The sequence below is a fragment of the Coptis chinensis genome, chromosome 4 (assembly GCF_015680905.1).
Source record: "Coptis chinensis isolate HL-2020 chromosome 4, ASM1568090v1, whole genome shotgun sequence".
Lineage (NCBI taxonomy): Eukaryota > Viridiplantae > Streptophyta > Magnoliopsida > Ranunculales > Ranunculaceae > Coptis > Coptis chinensis.
This window is the reverse complement of record NC_141459.1, coordinates 4,635,327-4,660,586: the sequence shown is the minus strand read 5'-3', so window position 1 is coordinate 4,660,586 and position 25,260 is coordinate 4,635,327. Positions and strand designations below refer to the sequence as shown.

At 37.7% G+C, this 25,260-nt stretch overlaps 2 protein-coding genes and 1 long non-coding RNA gene across 30 annotated transcripts; 2 read left to right on the top strand and 1 right to left on the bottom strand.

The window, feature by feature from the left end:
- Positions 1 to 871: 871 nt before the first annotated feature.
- On the top strand, positions 872 to 25,260 carry LOC147501358 (zinc finger CCCH domain-containing protein 6-like). 2 transcript variants are annotated; one of them, XM_086606407.1, is made up of 4 exons: positions 872 to 1,242; positions 23,524 to 23,733; positions 23,909 to 24,033; positions 24,111 to 25,260. In XM_086606407.1, exons 1-4 carry the CDS (start codon positions 1,183 to 1,185, stop codon positions 25,069 to 25,071), a joined length of 1,356 nt encoding a protein of 451 aa, XP_086462533.1. In that variant the 5' UTR covers positions 872 to 1,182; the 3' UTR covers positions 25,072 to 25,260. The 2 variants fall into 2 exon arrangements, with proteins under 2 accessions (XP_086462533.1, XP_086462532.1); XM_086606406.1 differs by lacking the exons at positions 23,524 to 23,733; positions 23,909 to 24,033; positions 24,111 to 25,260 and adding exons at positions 4,600 to 4,809; positions 4,985 to 5,109; positions 5,187 to 6,345 and having other exon boundaries at positions 875 to 1,242.
- LOC147501360 (uncharacterized) lies at positions 7,690 to 8,262 on the top strand. Its single transcript, XR_015221365.1, has 2 exons — positions 7,690 to 8,166; positions 8,198 to 8,262. It is a non-coding gene; the product is annotated as an uncharacterized LOC147501360 (long non-coding RNA).
- LOC147501359 (putative disease resistance protein RGA3) lies at positions 8,185 to 16,016 on the bottom strand. 27 transcript variants are annotated; one of them, XM_086606402.1, is made up of 14 exons: positions 12,244 to 16,015; positions 11,205 to 11,474; positions 10,793 to 11,032; positions 10,601 to 10,730; positions 10,249 to 10,351; positions 9,979 to 10,173; positions 9,812 to 9,898; positions 9,445 to 9,681; positions 9,158 to 9,339; positions 8,983 to 9,076; positions 8,803 to 8,898; positions 8,654 to 8,716; positions 8,482 to 8,544; positions 8,185 to 8,356 (listed from the first exon to the last, which is right to left on the bottom strand). In XM_086606402.1, the coding sequence occupies exon 1, from the start codon at positions 15,865 to 15,867 to the stop codon at positions 12,301 to 12,303; it is 3,567 nt and encodes a 1,188-aa protein (XP_086462528.1). In that variant the 5' UTR covers positions 15,868 to 16,015; the 3' UTR covers positions 8,185 to 8,356; positions 8,482 to 8,544; positions 8,654 to 8,716; positions 8,803 to 8,898; positions 8,983 to 9,076; positions 9,158 to 9,339; positions 9,445 to 9,681; positions 9,812 to 9,898; positions 9,979 to 10,173; positions 10,249 to 10,351; positions 10,601 to 10,730; positions 10,793 to 11,032; positions 11,205 to 11,474; positions 12,244 to 12,300. The 27 variants fall into 27 exon arrangements, with proteins under 27 accessions (XP_086462528.1, XP_086462529.1, XP_086462530.1 ...); XM_086606403.1 differs by having other exon boundaries at positions 9,445 to 9,556; XM_086606404.1 differs by having other exon boundaries at positions 8,643 to 8,716; positions 9,158 to 9,238; positions 9,445 to 9,556; positions 10,249 to 10,453; positions 10,601 to 11,032.

Sequence of the window (25,260 nt, the reverse complement as noted above, 5' to 3'; positions counted from 1 at the left end):
GTTCCAGTTCGTCTATACGAGGTTGTCTTGTTGGCATTATCACGCACTTTTCTTTAACCAGGGCTGCATCGAGCAACTAGTAAAAAAGGGTTGCTTTTAAAGTATTTTTGACTTTTATGTTTATTTTTCACCCTCCTGAAGGCAAGAGCCCATTATGTACAAGAGTTGTTTCTAAGCATTTCTCTTTTCTACTCTAAGAAAAAAGACAAAAAAATAACTTTCCAGTAGAGAAACGCCAGTTGTCTCTCTTTGTTTGTAAAAGGAAAAGTAGAAAAAGGAGAGAAAGTGAAGTACGTGATGGGCAACAACAGTTGGGATCGGAGATGAATGTCATAGGTTTATTTTTCCCTTACTGTAGTGAGTAAAAGGAGTGGAAGGAGCTGAGGTTGTTTTTTTATCTACATTATTTCTCAAAACTGTGAGCTTGGTGGAAAGGAGAACCTACACTTAACTATCTCGTTTCACATGTGTTGTGCTGAAACTGCCGATGGTAAGTCGATCTACTACTTACCTTTTATTTTATGATGACTACTCAAGTTTCTTATTTAAAGCGCATCCCTTTTTTTTACATAACTTTTGGTTAATTAATTACTTTCCTTTATTGTTACTCTAAAAGTGTAAAGTGTTTGAAGATATGCATATAATATCATATCATTCTATTACATAAAGATTCACTTGCTTATTACCAAGTTCTAGTTTTTCTTATGTACACTTGCAATTTTGAATTTTGAATTTTGAATCCACTGGCAGTTGGTTAGTTACTTGGCCTCGCAAGTTGACTTGTAGTCCCATGTTGGGTTGGATACGAATTAGAAAATACAATAAATTTGAGCCCACTTAAATTGGTGAACCGCAAAAAACTGCAAAGTATATTAAAAACACGCCGAGAGATAAACTAACAGGAAGCGGAAAAAAAAAAAAAAAAAAAAATAGTTGCAAAAAAACAGAGGGCATCTAAAAGCCTCTATGTTTAACTAGGGCAAAAAAAATTGTTTCTCTCTCTTCTCCATCTCTCTCCTCTAAAACTGGATTAGTAGTTGGAAAATATCATTATAAGGTTTTAAAACATTAAATTGGATTTGATATAGAATCTAAAAGAACTACTAGGGTTTCTGGAGATTCAGATTTGATTTCTAATTTTCAATAAATTTGACAATCAATTTCGAAGCAAGGACATATAATATGCTGAGATCGATGAAATCAAAAAGAGTTTCTTGGCCATCAGATGTAAATCTTTGTCAGGTATAACACGTTATCTTTTTTTTTTGTCTAAAACTTGTAAATTTGATTGATCTCTGCGTTTTTCATTCTGTTTTGCTCATCCAGTTGCAATTGTTGGTATTGAAGTTGACTGGATTCACAAATTCTTATCATTCAAATTAACTTTAATAATTAAGGTATAATCTATAAAGTGGATTGATAAAAGCCCAATCTTTGCGTTTCGATTCTTCAGATAGGGTTTTTAATATCCCTGACTGTGTTTTAAGTGAAACGACTTTGTGTTACAGTGACAGTGAAGATGTGTCTGTAATCTCACCACAGTTACAGGAGTTTAATCGTTGGAAAAAAAAAGATAATAGATATGAAAAACCTGCATTTTAATCACTGAAGAATATTGTATAAGGGTCGATTGAATGTAGAAAATATGCACTGGCTCATCGAATGAAGGAGGTGACTAGGGTTAGTATGAAAGTAATGGGAAAGTATATGTTCCTGTGCTGAGCAATTATATGGAAGGATTTGGACGAAGTGTATATGAAAATTTGTGGTTTCTGCACACTAATGCAATTCGGAAGACATAAATACACTGAATATGGCTTAAAATTTTCTGACAGATTAATCGAAAACTCTGATGGCAGTTAAACTGCATAATGGTATACTGTAGGCTACACTACTTACCAAACCTTGTGAAAATGGACTTCCAAGTTAACATAAAAACATGACTAAATGACATCTTATTCAGCACACAGTCGACTCTGTCAAACATATATCGTCATATTTAGTCGAATCAGGGGCCTATATTATGTTATAAACTGATTTGGGGTAACAGTTATATGAAAAGTTGTTGTTACTCATTTCTGCACACTGTCACAAAGTTGCAAGTCATAAACCCAGATATTGAACACCAATCGACTAATAGCTCGGACAGCAGATTAGTCTTAATACAAGAGAATGATCTAGACATTTTGAAAACCCTGCAGTTTATGTGATCGAAAGTAACTATTCATTTGCTACATTATTTTCCTTTTAGGAAACCAAAATGTGAGATCTATTTGGTGCTAGAACATGATTTTAACCGAAAAGGGAAAAAAATACGAGGAAAAAGAAAATTTACACAGCTTGCAATAATCATTATGCTGAAAAGTAAAGAAGTTGTCTAATTATTAGAAACAATGTGATGCCAAATAAATAACCTGGAAAATCAAATAAAAAAGATTTGAACAAAATGACAGCAAGAAAAGCAACAGTTTGCTGGAACACTGGAGTGCATAGCTTCACCGAAACGTCCAATGAAGATACTGTGGATCAGGAAGAAGCTCATTATGAAACTAATGAAAGCAACTTTTCCTCCTTACCAACCATGGCATATGATGTCTCTAATATTAGTATAACTGCTATACTGTATTGTCCTTAATATTGTTACAAGAGGCATTAGTTGTTGCAGAGAACAGTGAACTTGATCTATAGATCGGTCATAACTAGACGGCAGAAATGAGTGTATTGCTTAGATATGATTATTTATGGCCGTATCCCATCCAGGTAATGGACTCACTTATAACTACCTTGAAGAATGAGATTATGCAACCTAGATTAGCCGTGGAAAGATCCATAGTATAGAGCATGACTTATACTTGGATATTTGGTCAAGAGTATATCTACACACAAGTACAAGCATAACATATCATAGTCTAGTTGGAACAGGAGGAAGCATTGTTGAATTTGTATGTGTGTTTTGTGATATATAATAATTTAAAATAATCATGAGTAAGATTGTGAGACAGTACTCCTCACATTCTACTCTATACTAAAGTTACACGCTGCAGCACCAAAATTTTATGGATGGAACAATTTTTATGATCTTGTTGGGCTAGGCTGTTGCCCTAATTTACCGAGTTTTGAAGTTATGTCGAGCATGATCACTTTTATATGGATTGCGAGGGCCTGCATGCCTTTTTTGTTTTTTTGCTTATATATTTGTTTGTAATGCTGTGCTGATGTGATCCTTGTTTTTCGAGCTGTTAGATTATAGAAAAATGGATAATACTTCGTGGCAGAAAATTGAAAGCCTTTGAAATAATAGTTTACCCTCTCTAGTCTGATGTTTTGGTGTTCAAACTGAAGCTTACTGCTACATTTTGTTTGGATTTTTGTATCGGACATAATAAACCAGTACAAGTGCAAGCTAAGAGCTGTGTCAGAAATGCCTACCAAAAGTTTATCTTGTCCAGTATCTTGTATGAATTCGTAGATGAATAGGTGTTTAATTATCTTACATTTGATCAGTTATCGTTCTCTAGTTTATTCCTTGGATGTGTGACCTGTTTTGGGAGACTAATCCAATGAGCACAGAAAGAGTTGGTTCAATGCACAATTGCACATGTATTTACTGCCTTGCGAGATTTGTGTTACTGAAACGAAAAAGTACAGAAAGAGAAGGTTGAAAAATCTGTTAAACGGGAACCAATTAAGAAACTGCAAACTAGAACCATTGAATCATATAATAAGTGTGCAGACTCATCGATTGTGTTTAAGCCACTTGTCGTATAATAATAATAGTAAAAGAGAGTGCCCTACAGCGAACCGTCAGATAAATCTGAGAATTTGCAGAAGATTTTTAAGTTGCTGACAGAACCCTTGACAACCAAGATGATTCTAAGAAGTGACTCCAAACACAGTTTTAAGTATCTATTGGACATGCTTAACTAATTACCAGCCAACTTATATTATGACGAAATTTGTGCGTCAATAACTAAGTTTTTTAAAAGAGACAAATAACCACTTTTAATCCGTGACAAGAAGTTGAAGTTCTTTTGGAGAGATCCAAATCAATCATTATGGAAAAATGAAGGAGCATCTGGGAGTAAGAGTTTGAACTGTCTCATTGATTATATTCACTATTTGGTATATCTGGCATTCTCGCGAAAGATAAGCTGGATACTTACTGAAGAAACACTGCCAAGGTTGTCAGCAGATTTTGCTAACTGATACTTGTTTTTCGTGAACATTTGGTCTGGTGGTAACTCCTCTCACGATACCAAATGGTTGATAAATCGTACATTGCACTTCGTTGCTAACGGTTGATAGGAATAGAGTTTATGATTGGTGTTAAGATTAGTATTTGTTGAACTTGATTAGATTTTGATTAGTGTTCCACTTCTTTGCCCTGTAGACTTATCCTCCAAGTTTATTCTCTGCATTGTTATCCATAGATCATTTCATGCATCGTTATGAATCTCCTTATTTATATATTATTGATTTAAGCTTGTACATTTTGAAGATTATTTCTATTTCACAACTTGTAGAACCTTGTTTATGTTGTCATTGGTTCTTAAGCAAGCCTCGTAACATGTGGGTGATCCAATGGTTTCTGATGAACAGGTAAGGCTTTTTCTATCTGAGGATTCTCCTTCGCAAGTTGGACTTGGAGCTCAAGATAACCTCCAAGTGAAGGCATCGTGGTTATTGCATTCATCTGGAGTTGGTTTTGAAGACCAATTGCCACCTGGTTTTGAAGGAGCTCAGTCTACTAATCAGTTGACGAACAAACTGTCTCAAATCCCATTGATCAAATGGGAATACCCTCCCAGAGTAAGCTAGTGTTTGCACATCTCTTTTGTATTCTCTTTAGTTAGCAATGTCAATGATAAATTTTAGGTGTGCTGTCACATTTTTAAGTTTAACTAGTTCTAGTTGGACCTCTTTCATTGAAATATAAGATCTGTAGTGCAACCTTTTGACTGCTGGGTTGTTATTCGGTGTATAGTTTTTGTTAAATCCACATTGGCGAGTTGTTGCTGGCGAAGAAAGCAAAGAGGCAGAGGTTCAAAAGCAGCGGGAGATGAGAGTGTTTGAAGCTATTTATCCTCGCCCTTCTGCCATACCTGCAAGGTCTGTCTTGCCTCCCTGCAAAGCTTCATTAGGTTTCTTTTTATTTTATGCTAATCTTATACATTTACTCTGCACAGCCCATCTGTTTCATCAGAACTGGAAGATTCACATAATGAAGATCATCAGATTACTCTTATTCCCATCACTCCCATTGAAGATGAAGATGTGGCTCAACCATCATCAGATTCAATTAGAACAAATAACAGTCCCATAAATTCACAGCTGCAGTCGTTACCCCAAAGCCTGGTTCAAGGATTTACACAGAAACCTCAGAGGAATATACTCACTGCTCCAAAGCCTCTTAGTTCCAATGAAAAATCTAGTGCTGGGCTTGTTCAACCAGATGTGGTTGCAGCTGCCTCTGCTGCCTTAACTGCATTCATGAGAAGTAATGAGCAAGGGAGCTTGATCGATCAGGAGTTGCTCATCAAAATCCTCAGCAACCCAGAAATGATAAAAAATTTGGTTACAGATTATGGACCAGCAGCCAACGTACAGAGTGTACAGATGCCAAGTACATCGTCATTGAACTTGTCAGTCACACAGCCAGGTATACCACCTGGTTATATCAACAGGGTAGAACCTAATATACCCTTGTCAGTACCACCTACATCTGGACTCTTCCATCCTGTGACAAATGCAGTGACATCCATGCGGCATGCACTGCCTTCACCTGGAATTGCTCATATAACCGCACCTGCAGTTAAACCCCCTCCTGTGAAGGATATGAACTATTATAAAAGCTTAATACAACAACATGGTGGAGAAAAACCAGAAGCTCATGACAGGACTCCTCAATTCGTCAACCACCATCACATGGGAACTAAAACAGAAACATTACAGAGTTCCAAACTAAGAGAACCTAAAACCAAGAACAAGAAACATTGCCTCTACTTCAATAGTTCTAGAGGATGCAAAAATGGTGCCAACTGTGCATTCCAGCATGACATGTCAGTTCAGCAGCGGATTGGCAGCGTGCAGGAAGCACAGAGTGCAAAGAGAATGAAAGTAGATAGGCAACTTACAGGAAGAATATGAAAGAAATATTTAGGAGTACTTGCATGTCTTAGTTTCAAGTGAAAGTTGGTAATGGATTCTTGGAATCTCTTGCATCTCGTACAGTAAATAGAAACTTTCTATTTATTTCTTGCCTTTTTTTTTTCCGTCCGTTCTTGTAGAGAAATGACAGAAATTATATTTGAAGAGAAATAGCTTTGATAGTTAAATTGCAACCAATTTTTTTTTCCTGAATTTAAGGGGTATAGCCCGTTCTACAATATGCTTCATAAAATGGAGATGGGGCAATTGTTCTTTGTTCGGATCACATAATATGCTTCATAAAATGGAGTGGGGCAATTGTTCTTTGTTCGGATCACATGCCTCGGCAAAATCCTTGGTCGACACTCGACATATGTTTGTATCAAAACCGTTGAGAGTCTCCCTTTTTCTGGGTGGCTCTCTTATATGCTTAAAAGAAAAGAAAATTAATAAAAATTAAAATAACAGCAAGGGTCTGAGAGTTTGACACTACGATATAACAGAGGCAGTAAATAAAATAAGCATTGTCGAATTTAGAATTGAAGATACTCCAGTTTATATTATTGTCAAATGAAAACTTCTGTGGTACAAGTACTCACCATTGTTAGCTTGTTAGCAAAACGGTACGGAAATAATTCAAGAATTATTCGGTGGGTCAAAAAAACGGTAACGGTCAAAAATTCACAATACAATAATTATGCTGTGTTTAATTAGTACGCGTTTTAAACGTTTGGTTTTAAAAATTCGGAAGTCAAAATTTGTAATATTATATTTATAAATATTAATAATATTCTCTACAACATAAAACGTGTTCAAATAGTTTAACTACGAAAATATTGAAACCAATTGAACGGTCGACATAAGTACCTTCATTTATATGCTCTTGGATTGAAATTACAATTTAAACTTTAAAAGACACACCGTGACATGATAATTTAAATATTATCAAAAAAATATAAAAACAAAACTTTTGAATTAATTTATTATTAAGGATGTAAAAGTGGAGACTTATAAGGAGGACATAAAATACATAAAAAATAACAAAAACACAACTAAATTTTCATTCATTTTTTTAATGCCAACAACCAACGAATTTTTGAATTGAATTTTTAAAAATTTTACCAAAAACCATATTATTCCAAATCGTATTATCTTTCAAAGATTCGGAAGTATTAAACTAACGTATGGCCCTTCAAAGATTCTATTCGCGAATTATTCAGCAATTGCTAAGATTTCCACTGAGAAGACTAAACCAAACAAAACAAAACACAAACTCATATTTTTGCTTGGTGTTTGTATCTGTTCATTGTAGTAATCCAAAATATAATAGTTTTCTGCATTCTCCCATTCGTCAAAATTAGATTTTGAATTTTTTTTCTTCGTCCTCATTCGGTTAGTATTCATCTTCATTACTTTGGTATGATAGTGTTTGCATGTTTATTGATGAGATAAAAGAATAAGAGGTTATTGAAAAAAAAAAAAAAAAAAAAAAAAAAAAACAACAACAATAACAACAACACTGTCTTTTTCTTCTACACACAATAAGAGGTTATAGTAAATGACCTGTCTTAGTCAATAATTATCTTGGGTACGGCCTAATAAAAAAGAAGAGTAATTTAGGAAACTAAATGTGTCTAAAATCATTTTATTTATTTATTTTAAAGTGGGGTAAGAGAGTGTTTTGTTGGGTATGTCCAAGATCACCCAAAAATAAACGTACAGATACAAAATTTACAGATTTGGCATTTGACCCCAAATGGTTAGGGAGTCCTTTGTTAAGTTTTCATTTGCAAGCTTATGAGCCAGAGAGTTTCGTTCCCTATGAATATGGGAGATCCGTCCTAAAACTATCTCGAAGAACATTGGGGTAACCCTCCAAGGTCCACTTGACGACAAGTTCGGACTCCCCTTCAATCCACACTGGGCTGGAAGGAAGGGTGGAGAGTAACTTCAATCCATTCCAAAGAGCCAGAACTTCTGAATCTACTGACGGCACTTCTCCAGCGGATCCAGCATAAGGCTTTTTTTTTTCCAGCGGATCCAGCATAAGGCTTAATGACAGGTCCATCACTACTTGAAATTGTACCACCAAAACCAGTAACTCGTCTGCTTCCCATACAAACCTCTTTACTACTTCCAACGAAGTTGAGCTTGAACCATCCTGAGAAGGTAGATGCCAAGAATCTGATGGTCCACCAACATGATTAACCTAAACCAAAAAATAAAATAAGAGTATCAAGCCAAATTTTACCTAAACCTACTTCTAACCCTGTGAATAAGAGTAACAATCCAATTTTTACTATTTTTTTTTATACACAATGGCAAAACTCTAACCTGATAAAGATCTAAATGGCTTGTTTGAGAACGTTGGAGGCTTGAAGATCCAACTGTCACATCCTGTCAAATTAATTAAAATGCACTGAATTATACATACCTAACAGAGCATGCCTCCTGCAACAATTACATTAATAAAAAATAACATACCATGTTCTTACCACATGCCCACCTGATTAAGATCAAAATTTTTTGGTTCAGAAGCCTTGATGCATGGAAGGCCAGCAAAAGGTTCCTGTAAATGACGCAAAATCACTTTTTACAAAATTATTCACTTCTACTCCACCAAACAGAACACAAAGATTGTTCAATAAAACTAACCCCAAAAGCTGTAGTTTCAGATGAGTGATACTGATCGTTCAGATCACCTGAGGGACCAGGAGGGCAGCATATACACAAATGTCTGCGGACATGTTCCTACAGTAGGAAGTTTTTTAAACCATGTCAAGTAAACTCACAAGTTAATCACCGTATAGAACAAGAACAATTAGATCAACTTACAATAGTCTATGACTTTGAGTCTCTTGACCACCCGCGTCTCCCGCATGGCAAAGATCATGCGGTTCTTAGGTCAAACCAAATTAACATTCATCCACTGGGAAAAATAGATCTATGAATAGTAATATAAAGATTTGCATTTTATGAAGATTATCGTCAGATGTATATGAAAAGATACCTGGCAGCTATTGAGGTTTCTTCATTGTATCCTGATTCAATTGAACCCGACTTCGGGGGAGAGCTATCTGGGGCGCAAGCACTTCATATATGGGAAATTGGGCAACAAAAAGGTTCAAGGTGAAGTGAGGTTTTCATGCAACTCTAGCAAAGTAGTCAACCCTTAAAATTCACTTATCATCACTACACACGGTTGGATTTGTAAAATGACAACACAAAAACCATGTTATTGGAATGGGATGGCTATTAAAACCTTAGACTGGGCTACTCCATGATGAAGATTGTTACCTGCTTCCATCTCAAGAATCCAATAGTCGCTGTCTTCCTTCTTACCCTTGGGAAGTCGCATGGCAAAAGATGCTCAAGTCATACTTCTCAAGGTCTTTTAAAGGCTCTACCTCTAACCCCAATACACGTTACAGAACACAAAACAAGTTGGAGCAATGCGATATCAGTGCTGATGACAGATTTGAGTGAAAGTAGAGGCATCAAATATTCAATTTGGTTTAAGAGCATTCAACAAACCTACCAGAAAGGAATAATTTAGATTAGAGAGTACCAGATTTCTTAACGAATCAAAGATAGCTAATTGGTGTATGATGATGGTGAATGTTATCAATTTAAGTAAGCTGTGCAAGGGAGTAAAGGGATGTACCTGAAGAAGAGTGAATAAGATGACCAGGATGAGAGAGCGGACGTTGAGGCCTTTCTTCATTGTATCTGAATGAGATTGACGATGATTCTGGGAATATGAGCTATCTTGTGTCAGTCCTCTCCTGTATCCTCTGGACATCGAGATTTCAAGGCATGACACCAACTTACCCTCAGTACTCGTAGTGCGGGGAGGAACTGGATCCATTCTGGCAAGCAAGGCAAATCTGGAAATCACAGATTTGAAGAACTCGAAGGGAAGTGAAGTTTTGCAGCCATTCCGGCAAAGTTATGAAAGCTATTATAGTTAGAAACTTTAAAGCAGGAAGGCGTCGCATTGCTTCTGGCCGTGACAGGTTTGAGGACCTATAAAGCAAAAGTGATGTAAGTAATGGGAGGTTGGGCCAGCTCATCAAACTTCTACAATTATGGATCTCCAACCTTTCTAGTGTGGTGGGAAATGAGATTCTTTCTGGAAAAGCTTGCAACAGACCTTGACAATTCTTGATGACAAATTTCTTCAAGGCTGTGACAAACTGTAGCCCTGCAGTTATTGATGCCAGATTAGGAATGTTTTCAATCATGAGGGTATGAAGTGAAGTAAGACCATCCATATCGTCCTCCGAAATATGCAACTTTTTACAACCTGCAAGATCCAGGTTTTGAAGTGCTGCTGGTTAAAGTAGATTAGTCTGGTAGAATATACACTGATGTTACACTCTCTAAGGCCCATTTCAAAATTTAACCAACTAGGGTGCGATTGCCATGAATAATGACAACCATGATGACATACGCATTCCAGAGCTCGGACCTCCTTGTAGCTGTGTTACATAGGTAACTGAAACCACGTACACCAACATTCACACTCAAAACTTGAAACAATATCATCAGGAAGAAATATGTCTCTATGCTTCAGCTAAAACCTGTAACCATTTTCAGAGGGACGGAATATTAGAAATAGCCACTCTAGAACGAAGCTAATTACCTTTTCGATCTTCAGAATGTAATAACCTTTGTTCTAATTTCCATCATATAATGCATAGGAAGCAACAAACTTGGAATATAATTTAGAGATATTGCCCGCTTCTTTTAGAAAATTGACTAAATGGTAATATTTCCATATTACAAAAAGACAGAACTGTCTCAATGTGATATCATCCTTCAGACTGTCAGATTGAATTTCTTTGATGCCTCACATAGCCAAGTTAGGTCCCACTCGTGCAACCTATCACAGGAAAATAGAATAGAAATAAAAAGTTTGCTTTTTCGTAACCCAAATGATGAGGATACAACAATTACTGGTGATGGTTTAAAAAAACAAGATGGGCCAGTTCCAGTACTGAAAGTCAAAGATAATAACCACTTGTAACATAGTACTCTGGATTAAAGATTGTTACCAGCTCTAAAATCTCAAAAATTGCAATAGTAACTGTCATCTTCAGCGTTACAGATACTGAAATAGCAAAATATGCTCCAGGCATACTTCTGATGATCTTTCAATTGCTCTAACCAAAAGTGAGGCACTCTTGTAATTTGTGTGAATGACCTTTTTATTGCATCCATAAAACACATTACAGAACTATGACTAACTGGAACAAGTTGAGGACATACGACGGACCAAATGAACTAAGAGCCTCTACTAATCAATCCATAGAACATCGAACAACCTACCAGAAAAGAATAAACTAGAAATCAGAATATATTATATTCAAGGAAAAATGACGGAGCAAAAAACATTTTGTATTCAGATAACGCCATATTAGAAAAGTTCACTCGGGGAGGAGGGAGAGAAAGCAAGGTCAATTTGTAGTGTCGGGAAGAGGATTAAAAGTAACTTCAAGTGGATTGTGAAAAAGATTGGTATAACACCCTGAAGAAGAAAAATGAGTTCACAAGGATGACAGGCACACTTGGTGGCGGCAATTCATTGTGTGTTTATTCAATCGAGCTCAATTCTAGGACCCGAGATATCTGGTGCCACTCCTCTCCTGTGTCTTTGAGCCATTGATATGTCAAGCAAACAAACAGATATAAAAATAGTTCGTTCAGAGGGGAGAATCACTGCATTCTTTTCTAGCAAGCGACACATCTAGGAAACCAAAAACTTGTAGCAAAGTAAAGTTTACTAGCGAGTCAGGCAAAGTAGATTAACCCTTCAAGCCTCTTATGGATAGACTCTGCAAGGGTGCAAGATGTTGCACTTCTTCTGGAGGAAAAGGCAGGCTTGAGGAAGAAGAAACACTTAGACCTTGAGTCATAAGAGGTCTCCCACAACATTTGGTGTACTCGTTGAACCCTCCCAGTCCCCAATAACGAATTATCATATATCATAGTGTGGTGGGGTTTGACATCTTGTAATGGAAAACATGTGGATAAGGACAGCACAACAGATATTATCAATTTAAGTTGGTTGTGGATGGAAGTGGAGTGACATACCTGAAGAAGAGTGACTATGCTGACGATGTCTAGAGAGCTGACATTGAAGATTTTTTTTTATTGTATCCGAATGTCATTGACATTGATGTTTGGTATGTGAGCTATCTTGTGCCAGTCCTCTCCTGTATCTTTTTGACATCGCGTTGTCAAGGCATCACAGCGATTTATCCACAGTACTCGTAGTGCAGTAAGGCAATGGATCCAATCTGGCACGCAGAGCAAATTTGGAAAATATAAAATTGCCAAGAAACGAAGGGAAGTGAAGCTTTTCAGCCATTCCGGCAAAGTCTTCAAACCGTCCCAGCCTCCGATCGCTAGAACTTTTAAAGCAGTAAGGTGTCGCATTTCTTCTGGCAGAGACTGCAAGTTTCTGGAAAGAGTAATCAAAAGATCCACAAGTGATGTGAGGTTTCCCAACCCATTCGGCCAGCTCATCAAACTGGGACAATTACCAATCCACAATTTCTCTAGTGTGGTGGGCAACGAGATTCCTTCTGGGAAAGCATGCAACAAACTCTGACAATCAAAGATGATAAACTCCTTTAATGCAGTGGCATTCTGTAGTCCCTTGGGTATTGATACCAAATTAGGGATCTTTTTAATCTTGAGAGTACGAAGTGAAGTGAGACCATCCATGTCGTCCTCCAGAATATGCATCTTTTCACAACGGGCAAGATGCAGGTTTTGAAGTGCAGTGAGGTACCTCATACCAGACAAAGAAGCCAAGCTTTCACAATCTGAAATCTTCAGAGACACAAGGGAGGTTAAACCCCCTAAACCTTGTTCTGGCAAACTTGCCATTCTGGGGCAAAATTGAATATTCAAAGTTTCAAGAGAAGCCAAGTTCTGTAACCCATCTTCCGACAAAGACAAAAGGTCATCGCAGGAAGAAATATCCAAATGTTTCAGATTGGCAAGAGAAGAAGAATTGGGTAAGGAGGAGGTTGGTGCGTTCTTTTCTGGATTCACTTTGAGCAATGACAGCATCAGCTTCTCACTACATTTCTCTATTGTCAATTGTTCAAGTGATGGAAGAATTGGCATTGTACTTAATTTGGGGCAATTGCGAACAGACAACACAACAACGCTATGAAGGGACACTTCTTCTTCTTCTTCTTTTACCCAACTCTCGAGGTTAGGGTTAGCAAAAAGGTAAATTTCTTTCAGTGATGGGAACCATTCTCTTTGTCTTCTCACCACGCCACCACCTTCAATGAGCTGGAGAGCATCCAATTCCTCCAGATGTACTTCCTTAAGAGATGGGAGTTGACCAAGTGCTGGGAGATTTTGACAATTTCTACATTGTACAAGAGTAATCACGACTAAATTTGGGAGCAATGGATCCATCATCCACCGTGGGAACCTGTTATCTCTGTAACCTTTTATGCCCAACGCTTTAAGATTTCGATGTGGCTCGAAGTTTCCCAGCACATCAAAATCAATTTTCACTCTGTTAACGCCTTCGTCATTCCATACTAAATGTAACCATACAAGGTTGGGCTTACCCTTTAGATTTGCTTCCACGCAATCTCTAACACTGCTCACATTTTCAAGATTTAAAATCCTCAACAGGCCTTTGATATGTATTAGTCCATTCAACTCATTCAATTTGCATCCAATCCCCTTCCCCACAAAAAATTCTTGTAACGTCCGAATAGAAGTTAAATGACTAAGGCCAGATGGCATGTATGTTAACACAGTGTCGTTATGGGTATAAATGTGCTTGAGTTTTTGCAATTTCCAGATTTCTCCAGGCAACAGTGTAATTTTACTACATAAAAGCGACAAGGTTTCTAAACTTTGCAGCTTGGTAATAGAGTTGGGGACAGTCGTAACAGAGTCAGAGTCAATCTCAAGGTATCTTAGGTGCTTCAACTTACCAATGGAACTTGGAACTTCCCCAGTTTCTACCAGCAAACTCAGCACACGTAAGCATTTAAAGCATGAGAGAATATCCTCAGTGAGAAATTTCGAGTTATAAAAAAGAAGTGTCCGTAAGCTTGTATGTTTACGCAAGGATTCTCGGAACGGCAAATCTTCCCCCATGCAGTGCAGATGCCGTACCCCATTAGGGATGTCTCCTTTAGTTTCCTTTCCCGCAATGAAGTACTCTGTTCCTGCAACAGATTGTGCAAGGTCATGAACAAGGTCATGCATTTTCAAAGTTCGAATCTCCCCCAAGTAATATAGTTCTGCTTCTTGAAAGAACGATCTCCACATCAAATCTTTGACATACACATTAGCTATATCTTCTAAGATTTGATTTTCTCCGAACGTGTGAACAAACCCTTGTGCCACCCAGAATTGGATCAGTTCTGGCTTCTCAATTACCCAACCTTTAGGATATATAGCACAATAGGAAAAGCATTGCCTCAAATAGAATGGCAAATGATTATAGCTTATTCTCAATGCTGGCAAAATCTCAACTTCTTCTAGAGGCAATCTCCAAAGATCACTATCTTTGATACTCGTCCACTCATGTTCCTCAGTCTTAAACCGCATTAAGCTTCCAAGGGCTTTAGCTGCTAGAGGCACTCCCCCACACTTTCTCACAATTCCCTTTCCAATTTCCACAAGGTTCGGCTTTCCTTGCTTTTGATCTAAACCAAATGCCCTTTGCTTGAACAAATCCCAACAATCATCTTCCGACAACCTTACCAGTTTATATTGTGAAACGGATCCCATTATAACTGCAACCTTTTCGCTTCTAGTGGTTACAATTATTTTGCTTCCCATTGCACCTCCTAATAACAAATCTTTCAAGTTATTCCATTTCTCACCGTTTTCATTCCACACATCGTCCAGAACTAGTAAAAATCTCTTCCCTTTAAGTTGTTCCCGAAGACGAGATTGTAACTGGTCCATCTCCAAATTAGGACATTCACTGTTGGTGGCAGATTTTATCGTCTTTTCTGTAATTTTCTTAACATCAAAATCCTCCCCAACACACACCCACAATTTTAAATTAAAAGTACGATCTACTCTCTCATCATTGTAAACCAATTGAGCAAGTGTTGTTTTCCCCAGGCCAGGCATACCATAAATGGGAATGATCGAGAGGTTGCCTTCCCCGCTCAAGTCCAACAATAGTTTTACAATCTCCTCTTTCTCGACATCTCTTCCAAAAACTTTTGATTCGTCTACATGAGAATGCGTGTTTTCCCTCTCTGCATTACGCACTCTAGTTTCTTCAACTCTCGTATCCAAGTGAAAGGACCTATCAGCTTGAATCTCAGTTAAGCTTTCCCTAATATCTCTAATTTTACGAGAAATTTTAAAACGATATGCAATAGGATTTGAAGAGAAGAAGAAGTAACGAACAATATTGACGACGCTATCCTGCATAACCAGTCTTTTCCGCAAAGCTTCAATGGCAAAGTCATCAATAATGTCATCCGCTTCATAAACGGCATCCTTGATCCTTCGAAGCCATTCTCTCACCTCAGGCTGGCGGACTTCAAGCTCCTCAGCGTGCAAGAGTACAGCTTTGATGGTGGATAAAGTCCTTTCGAGCTTTTTCAGTTCCTTCTTGACTCCCATAGCTGATCCAAGCTCTTGGATAGCACGAGATCCTAACTCAGTCAAAACTTTCTCAGCAAGGCCAAAAGCAATTCCTTCCGCCATTTTTTGATAGTAAGAAAGCAGAAAGATCTTTCAAGGGTTTGTAAGTAGTACAGTGTAGTGTTTGTGTTGCGAAAGAGAAGAGTATGGGGTTCTGATCTAACTATAGGATAGCACACCTGTGGCTGAAGCAAAAAAGAGAAAAAAACAAAGCAAACTTGACTTTGGAGAGCATGCAGTACACTATGTGATGTGATTTGTCGGGCAAGTGTGAAGTGAAGAAAGATACCTAGTTAACTTTCCCACACCTAATGAAGGTAGATCGATATTTCGTCCGGCAGATATTTTGATATATAACTGGTTAAAAGGAACCATGCATGCAGTGGCGGAGCCAGGAATTTCATCCGAGTAGTTAGGGCACCACAGAATGTGACTTCTGCTGATAAATTCCTCATAAGGAATTTCTCCACACAGCTTCGTTTTAGTGCAGATTGCACTTGATTAGGGGGTATTTTCTACTACCATAGCCACAGGTGATTGATCAGGAATAGTTTTACTTGTGAGGAAGTTATCCATATTTACGCAAAAATCAATTGCATATCACTATATTAAAAAAAAAAATTATTCTTTAAAGGCTAATCGATTCATAACTTTACAAAACATGCCAATTTAAATCTTTTAAGTTTCCATTAGAAAATCTATTCTTGCTCCCAATCTCCCATAAACTAAGCATAACGTAAGCACTTCACATATAGTTCATAAACAACTTCACATAAAATTATGGAAGTGTAAGCACTCAACTAAAATTAAGGCAATAGCAAAATTGAGTTTAGGAAAGTTAGTAATTAATTCTAGAAATTGGTTACATAAATAATAGAAAATGAAGTTTGCAAGAATAAAAAAATGACAAATATGGAGAGAATAACTATGGGTCTATTGGTGACTGGTGACTTGGTGTGCACAAAATAACAACACATAGGTCATACCGTCGTGGGTGGTCTGGGTAAGTTTGCACACTTGCACTTAGGCTTTTTTTCTTTTTCTTTTGGGTCTGGGATGTAGTCTGTGGGCCTAAGGTAGGATGGTAACACTACTATTTTCCCTGCATGCATGTGTTGACCTAATAAGAGTTTCTCCAATAGTAGAGTTTGGGAATGGAGTTTTAGAAGTGGGTAATAAGCCGCCAACATGGTTTTTTGACATCATCTTAGTCGGTGGAACTCTTTAGGAAATTACAAATAAAAGGTGATGGATAGCAATGTAATGACTGCCTAATTCAAATGAATATATATATATGTATTTAAGGCAAATTGTCTTTGCTATTAAAAAAGGGGCTTGCGGTGCAATTTGTAGGCGTTTGTCCACTATTATTTTTGTATTATTTATTTTGGATAAGGAATAAGTATACCGTTAAAAAAAAAATACACCTGTAGGCTGTGGCTATAGATGATGATTGTAGAAGAATTTCTACTATTACTAACTTTTGGGTCATACAGTGGGAGCCATGCATGGGAGTTTTTCCCCACGTACCTTCAAACTGCAAGTGGAAGGAAATTTCTCTGAGTTGTTGAAATGGTACTAAATTAAACCAAAAGAAAACATCTTATGTATACTCTTAGTCACCAGTTCGTTGAGCGGGAGCAAGAGCGAGAGCGCAAAAGCGTCTAACTTGAGAAGCTCCCATTTTGAGAGCGCCTATGGAGCGTTTTATTTATACTAATATAATTATTAAATATTGAAATATAAACCATAAAATTTGTAATTATCACTGATTTTTCATTTGATAAACCTATGTTTAATAAAGTAATTGTGTTTGAATTGATAATAATTTAAAATAAAAATAAAGAATAGATTTAGGAAAAAGAACAAAACTATAGCCCACATGCCTTTTATATTTTTTTTTTCGATAATAAGTCCATAGGCCCTTTTATTATACTTTGAACACTTTGAAGGTTGATTTACAGTTACGTTGTCAGAACAGTTTGGGTCACATGTCAAAGACTACTCTTCTACTAGTAAGTACTAAGCATAGTTATATTTTGATATGGGGAGTACAGTATCATAGTTATGGTCTCCTTCTTTAGACCTTTCCTTCTTTGTACTATATCAACTTACACAGAGACCCACGAACTTCATCATTTGAATTCAAAGCAACAAACGACTCTCTCTCTCTCGACCAAGACTGGTTTAGCATGGATCCTCAAGAAGCAATTATAGCAGTCTAGCTATTTTGATCAAATTCTTATTTTTTTCATTTCTTTTTTTGGGTTTCAAAACACTTAACTTTCATATGGATCTTCAATTTTTTCAATTGAGGTTTAGAATATAGTTTATTTAAATCTGTAATTGTTTGATTTAAAACTTATTAACTACTCTCACTGTAAAAGCGTGGCTTTCAAATCCAGAGCGCTGTTTCGAAAATCCAGAGCGCGGTTTAGGAAAATCTAGAGCGCGGTTTCGAGGAGCTTTTCGATAAAAAGCGTCAAACCGCGGTTTGAGAACGGGAGCTTTGTACTCTCCCCACGGTTTGTGTGACTAAGTGTATACTACTATACTGTGTATAGTGGTCTCATTGACGTGTTTGCTTTCATTAGTTAAAACTCAGGAATATTTTTTTCGTCAAATTTTTGCATATTATTTATACTAATCTGGGCTTTGAAAAACCCATACAGTCGAAATAGATCGAGTTCTTTAAGATAATATCATCAGGTGGTCGTCTACTATGCCAACTCATGTATCTAGCTAAAATAATGTCATGCTGTGCAAGATTGTCTGCACTTGTGGAGTTGCCTTCTCGTAGGCGTGATTGAGGATATATTTTTCAAGAAGGACAAGAGTTGTCGAATATCCTCTATGATTCCAAACCTCCCATGGATTTGTCCTTGTCATCTCCCATAATGCGACTTTATTAAGGGCCTTCGAGTCACTTTGGATGTGTATATGTGATGCTATAGGAGATAGCTAGATAGAGACCTAGTCTCATTGCCAGCTTCCGACAAGGAAGAATGTAGACAACGGTACCAAATATCTTTGAAAGCGAAACGAAACTACCGTCATAATTCCTTAGCACACATCCCAACCCCGAAGGACCTGGGTTTCTGTGACAAGCAAGGGCGGCTCTGAGGGTAGCCGAGAGAGGTGGGCAGCTGGGGCCCCAAAGTTTTTGCTCATAACTATGGCCCGAAATTCGATGACAATTATTACTACACGTTTTATGTTTTCTCCGCCAACTAAGAAAACCACTAGTTTGTTCACACGACAGAACGTGTACTGCACAAAGGCACTTTCTTCTTCTCCAACCTATCAATTCAGCTCATTTTAATCAACTCTCTCTATAGGTTTTTTGTTAGATCTCAAAGGTGGGGGCCTCACATTAAGTGCTTGGCTAGGGCCCTTAAGAACTCAAGGTCGCCCCCCCGTGACAATCGACATCCGTGTTTAAGGTAATATATGGGGTTGTATGAGGCTTCCAGTAGAGATGAATGAGTTGTTTCTATCTCTTGGTTTTAAGGAGTAATGTCTGGACATTCTTTGTATACTTCTCCAAAAAGCAAGACTAGCTTTGAGTGTGCCTTGAGGTGTCACCCTTTTGTGTTCAAATAACATTGCATTTCTACTATTCCAGATGTTCCAGCAGATGATTGCAAAGAGTTCCATAACAAAGGGTATATATATTACTATGTTGATTTCTCATCAAGTTATGGATCTTATTCATCCATATATGTGGTGTGTCATTGAAGGGTACGGAGGCAATGTGGGGGATTGGACTAGTTCTCCATATGGTTTGGGTGAATGGGCATTCATATAATAGGTGTTGTGCGGTATCTGGGTGGCTTTTGCAGAAGATGCAGTCTAGCTAGGTTAATTAATAAAGTTCAACCCTATATTGATTAGATTAGAGAAGGAGTTCAGAGCATCTCGCAAAAGTTTCCACATGAATACTTTCACTCGCGGGGGACATCGGAGTTTCCATATGATTCTCCAATCAAAGAAAGAGGTGGTGTGGTCTGAGTTTATTGCCTAATAGCCCAATTTCACCGTATATTTCCCATTTACTGATAGAGTCAAAATTCTTCTGTCGGGTTTTTCACTGTCGGAAACTGGAATGGAGATTATTTTCTTTGCAATTTTTGCCAGCTAGCAGTGGTAGATGATGTTTGAGCGCCATTTTCTTGTGGTACTATCAATGAGGTCCAAGACGAAGGTTGGTTTGATGGTGGGATTTGAGTATATTGGAGCGGTAATACCTTCATCACTTGGAATCCAGCTCTCGGTGAAAAGGTGGATTGATGATCCATTGCCTATCTCCCATCCCAATCCTTTATTAAGGACTGTACGGGCCTTGAGGATATCTCTCCAGACTCTAGAGTCAAGTGGTTTGGGGCACATTGTTAAGAAGCCTTGACTTCGAAGGTATTTTGCCTTGACATTATCAACCCATAGAGACCTGTCGCTTGCCTTGACATTATCTCCAGAGAAATGCACGCAGATGTATATCAATGGGTTGAGTAATCACTTATAGTAGTTTAAAAAAATGCCATTTGGTAAGTAGGAATTGCGGAGCAAACTGCGTTGATGAGTGTTAATCTACCCGCTTGAGAGAGGGTAGATGCCTTCTATAACCTGAGTCTGCTTTTGCGCCTCGGAAGAATCAGTGAAGAACTTGCTTGTTACTCTGCCGAGGCAAGTTGGGCTCCCCAAATAGACCTGAAATTGGTTCTTTGTCTTTTAATGCCAAAATCGGAGCGTGAGAGTTTTGCTTGAAGTCTACTTGTCGAATGAGAGTTGAAAAGCAAATCAGATTTATCAAAATTAATTTGATGATCGATGATTAATGAGAAAAGTTTCAAGGCCGCGGAATGTTTCATTAACTTCTTTGAGGTCATTGTTACCAAAGAGTACAAAATCATCTGCAGATAGGCGGGTGGTGTATCGAGGGTACACCACGACCAATAGAGATTCCTTTTATCGGTTTGAATTTGTTGGGTATGTAGGAGATGAGTGGATAGGACCTCCATTCCTAGAATGAAGAGGTACGGTGAAAGCGGATCACCTTGACGTATACCTCTCTTTGGGTTGAAGTAGCCGCATGGTTTTCCATTGACGATAACAAACTAGGAGATAGACTGCACACAGAACATCACCATGTTGCACCAGTGCTCATTGAAACCAAATGAAGAAAGTGTTTTTCTCATAAAATATAAGCCAATACGGTCATATGCTTTAGATAAGCCGATTTTTGCTCCCCATTTTTGTTTGGCTTTTTTGTTTCTGGTGTTGATGTGGTGAAAAAGTTCGTTGGCAATAAGAATGTTGTCATGGATGCATCGAAGTTTTGGAATGAAAGCGCTTTGGAATGGTCCTATAACCTTATTCATGTAGTAGTAAATGTTTATTCACTATAACTTTGGACAAAATTTTGTAGGCCACATTACAAAGGCTGCAGATTGGGAAAAATGAAAAGGATGACCCGAGGTTTTTGTTTTGGGATTAAGACGATGTTTGTGTGGTTCAGAGGTTTTGTGAAATGGGCATTGAAGTAGAATTGTTGAATGAAGTTTGTCATGTCTCCGCCAACGGTATCCAGTAGGTATGAAAAAACTTTCCTGTAAATCCATCTGGCCCTGCGGATTTGTTTGCTACAATCTAGAAAGCTGCTACTCTGATTTCGTCCTCCTTTGGGATTTCGTTGTCTAGCGCAGTAACTCTTGGTGTATAGGAGTTGAAGATTTGGCTTGTCGAATCATCATCAGAACTTTCAAAGTTTCTTTGGAAATGTTCTACAAAAACCTTTGAGATGGTTTCTTCTTCCTGTTGCCATTTGTCTTCCGTGTCTTTGATTGTAGTGATACCTTAAGCTTTTGTCTGTTGATGATGACAGACAAGGGAAAAAATTTGGTATTGTCATCTCCTTCTTGGTGCCAGGTAGTATTCGCTCTTTGTGTCCAATGACTTTCTTCATGTAGTACGAGGTTTGCAAGGAGCTTAGTTAAGGTTTTTTTCTCTTTGATCAATTGCTCTAGTTCTATCAGAAGGTGGGAGTTGGTGGATATCCTCAAGTATCTCTTCAATTTCTGTGATTTTCTTTTGAATTGGGAGGCAAATATGACGCAAACATTGGGAACTTTTCCACACCTTCAAAAGTGAAAGTGCCGTAACCTTTATTATTTTTCAGCCCACAAATCCTAATTAAACAAAACAAAACGCAAGTGGCAGAAAACTTAGCTGAGTTGCTGAAACAGTGCAATGCAAATCCACAAGATAACAAATGCTGAAGAATCTCTTTGACATTATATTCTAGATTAACAAATATATAATAATAATCTCTTGAAATTATAATGATTTAAATCTAAACTATAGTCTATTTATGGGTTTCATCCGATTCCAAAAGGACGGTGAAACTAACATTTATAATAGTTTACCCTCTCTAGTCTGATGTTTTGGTGTTCAAACTGAAGCTTACTGCTACATTTTGTTTGGATTTTTGTATCGGACATAATAAACCAGTACAAGTGCAAGCTAAGAGCTGTGTCAGAAATGCCTACCAAAAGTTTATCTTGTCCAGTATCTTGTATGAATTCTTAGATGAATAGGTGTTTAATTATCTTACATTTGATCAGTTATCGTTCTCTAGTTTATTCCTCGGATGTGTGACCTGTTTTGGGAGACTAACCCAATGAGCACAGAAAGAGTTGGTTCAATTGCACAATTGCACATGTATTTACTGCCTTGCGAGATTTGTGTTACTGAAACGAAAAAGTACAGAAAGGGAAGGTTGAAAAGCCTGTTAAACGGGAACCAATTAAGAAACTGCAAACTAGAACCATCGAATCATATAATAAGTGTGCAGACTCATCGATTGTGTTTAAGCCACTTGTCGTATAATAATAAATTAATAATAGTAAAAGAGAGTGCCCTACAGCGAACCGTCAGATAAATCTGAGAATTTGCAGAAGATTTTTAAGTTGCTGACAGAACCCTTGACAACCAAGATGATTCTAAGAAGTGACTCCAAACACAGTTTTAAGTCACTATTGGACATGCTTAACTAATTACCAGCCAACTTATATTATGACGAAATTTGTGTGTCAATAACTAAGTTTTTTAAAAGAGACAAATAATCACTTTTAATCCGCGACAAGAAGTTGAAGTTCTTTTGGAGAGATCCAAATCAATCAGAAAAATGAAGGAGCGTCTGGGAGTAAGAGTTTGAACTGTCTCATTGATTATATTCACTATTTGGTATATCTGGCATTCTCGTGAAAGATAAGCTGGATACTTATTGAAGAAACACTGCCAAGGTTGTCAGCAGATTTTGCTAACTGATACTTGTTTTTCGTGAACATTTGGTCTGGTGGTAACTCCTCTCACGATACCAAATGGTTGATAAATCGTACATTGCACTTTGTTGCTAACGGTTGATAGGAATAGAGTTTATGATTGGTGTTAAGATTAGTATTTGTTGAACTTGATTAGATTTGGATTAGTGTTCCACTTCGTTGCCCTGTAGACTTATCCTTCAAGTTTATTATCTGCATTGTTATCCATAGATCATTTCATGCATCGTTATGAATCTCCTTATTTATATATTATTGATTTAAGCTTGTACATTTTGAAGATTATTTCTATTTCACAACTTGTAGAACCTTGTTTATGTTGTCATTGGTTCTTAATCAAGCCTCGTAACATGTGGGTGATCCAATGGTTTCTGATGAACAGGTAAGGCTTTTTCTATCTGAGGATTCTCCTTCGCAAGTTGGACTTGGAGCTCAAGATAACCTCCAAGTGAAGGCGTCGTGGTTATTGCATTCATCTGGAGTTGGTTTTGAAGACCAATTGCCCCCTGGTTTTGAAGGAGCTCAGTCTACTAATCAGTTGACGAACAAACTGTCTCAAATCCCATTGATCAAATGGGAATACCCTCCCAGAGTAAGCTAGTGTTTGCACATCTCTTTTGTATTCTCTTTAGTTAGCAATGTCAATGATAAATTTTAGGTGTGCTGTCACGTTTTTAAGTTTAACTAGTTCTAGTTGGACCTCTTTCATTGAAATATAAGATCTGTAGTGCAACCTTTTGACTGCTGGGTTGTTATTTGGTGTATAGTTTTTGTTAAATCCACATTGGCGAGTTGTTGCTGGCGAAGAAAGCAAAGAGGCAGAGGTTCAAAAGCAGCGGGAGATGAGAGTGTTTGAAGCTATTTATCCTCGCCCTTCTGCCATACCTGCAAGGTCTGTCTTGCCTCCCTGCAAAGCTTCATTAGGTTTCTTTTTATTTTATGCTAATCTTATACATTTACTCTGCACAGCCCATCTGTTTCATCAGAACTGGAAGATTCACATAATGAAGATCATCAGATTACTCTTATTCCCATCACTCCCATTGAAGATGAAGATGTGGCTCAACCATCATCAGATTCAATTAGAACAAATAACAGTTCCATAAATTCACAGCTGCAGTCGTTACCCCAAAGCCTGGTTCAAGGATTTTCGCAGAAACCTCAGAGGAATATACTCACTGCTCCAAAGCCTCTTAGTTTCAATGAAAAATCTAGTGCTGGGCTTGTTCAACCAGATGTAGTTGCAGCTGCCTCTGCTGCCTTAACTGCATTCATGAGAAGTAATGAGCAAGGGAGCTTGATCGATCAGGAGTTGCTCATCAAAATCCTCAGCAACCCAGAAATGATAAAAAATTTGGTTACAGATTATGGACCAGCAGCCAACGTACAGAGTGTACAGATGCCAAGTACATCGTCATTGAACTTGTCAGTCACACAGCCAGGTATACCACCTGGTTATATCAACAGGGTAGAACCTAATATACCCTTGTCAGTACCACCTACATCTGGACTCTTCCATCCTGTGACAAATGCAGTGACATCCATGCGGCATGCACTGCCTTCACCCGGAATTGCTCATATAACCACACCTGCAGTTAAACCCCCTCCTGTGAAGGATATGAACTATTATAAAAGCTTAATACAACAACATGGTGGAGAAAAACCAGAAGCTCATGACAGGACTCCTCAATTCGTCAACCACCATCACATGGGAACTAAAACAGAACCATTACAGAGTTCCAAACTAAGAGAACCTAAAACCAAGAACAAGAAACATTGCCTCTACTTCAATAGTTCTAGAGGATGCAAAAATGGTGCCAACTGTGCATTCCAGCATGACATGTCAGTTCAGCAGCGGATTGGCAGCGTGCAGGAAGCACAGAGTGCAAAGAGAATGAAAGTAGATAGGCAACTTACAGGAAGAATATGAAAGAAATATTTAGGAGTACTTGCATGTCTTAGTTTCAAGTGAAAGTTGGTAATGGATTCTTGGAATCTCTTGCATCTCGTACAGTAAATAGAAACTTTCTATTTATTTCTTGCCTTTTTTTTTTTCCGTCCGTTCTTGTAGAGAAATGACAGAAATTATATTTGAAGAGAAATAGCTTTGATAGTTAAA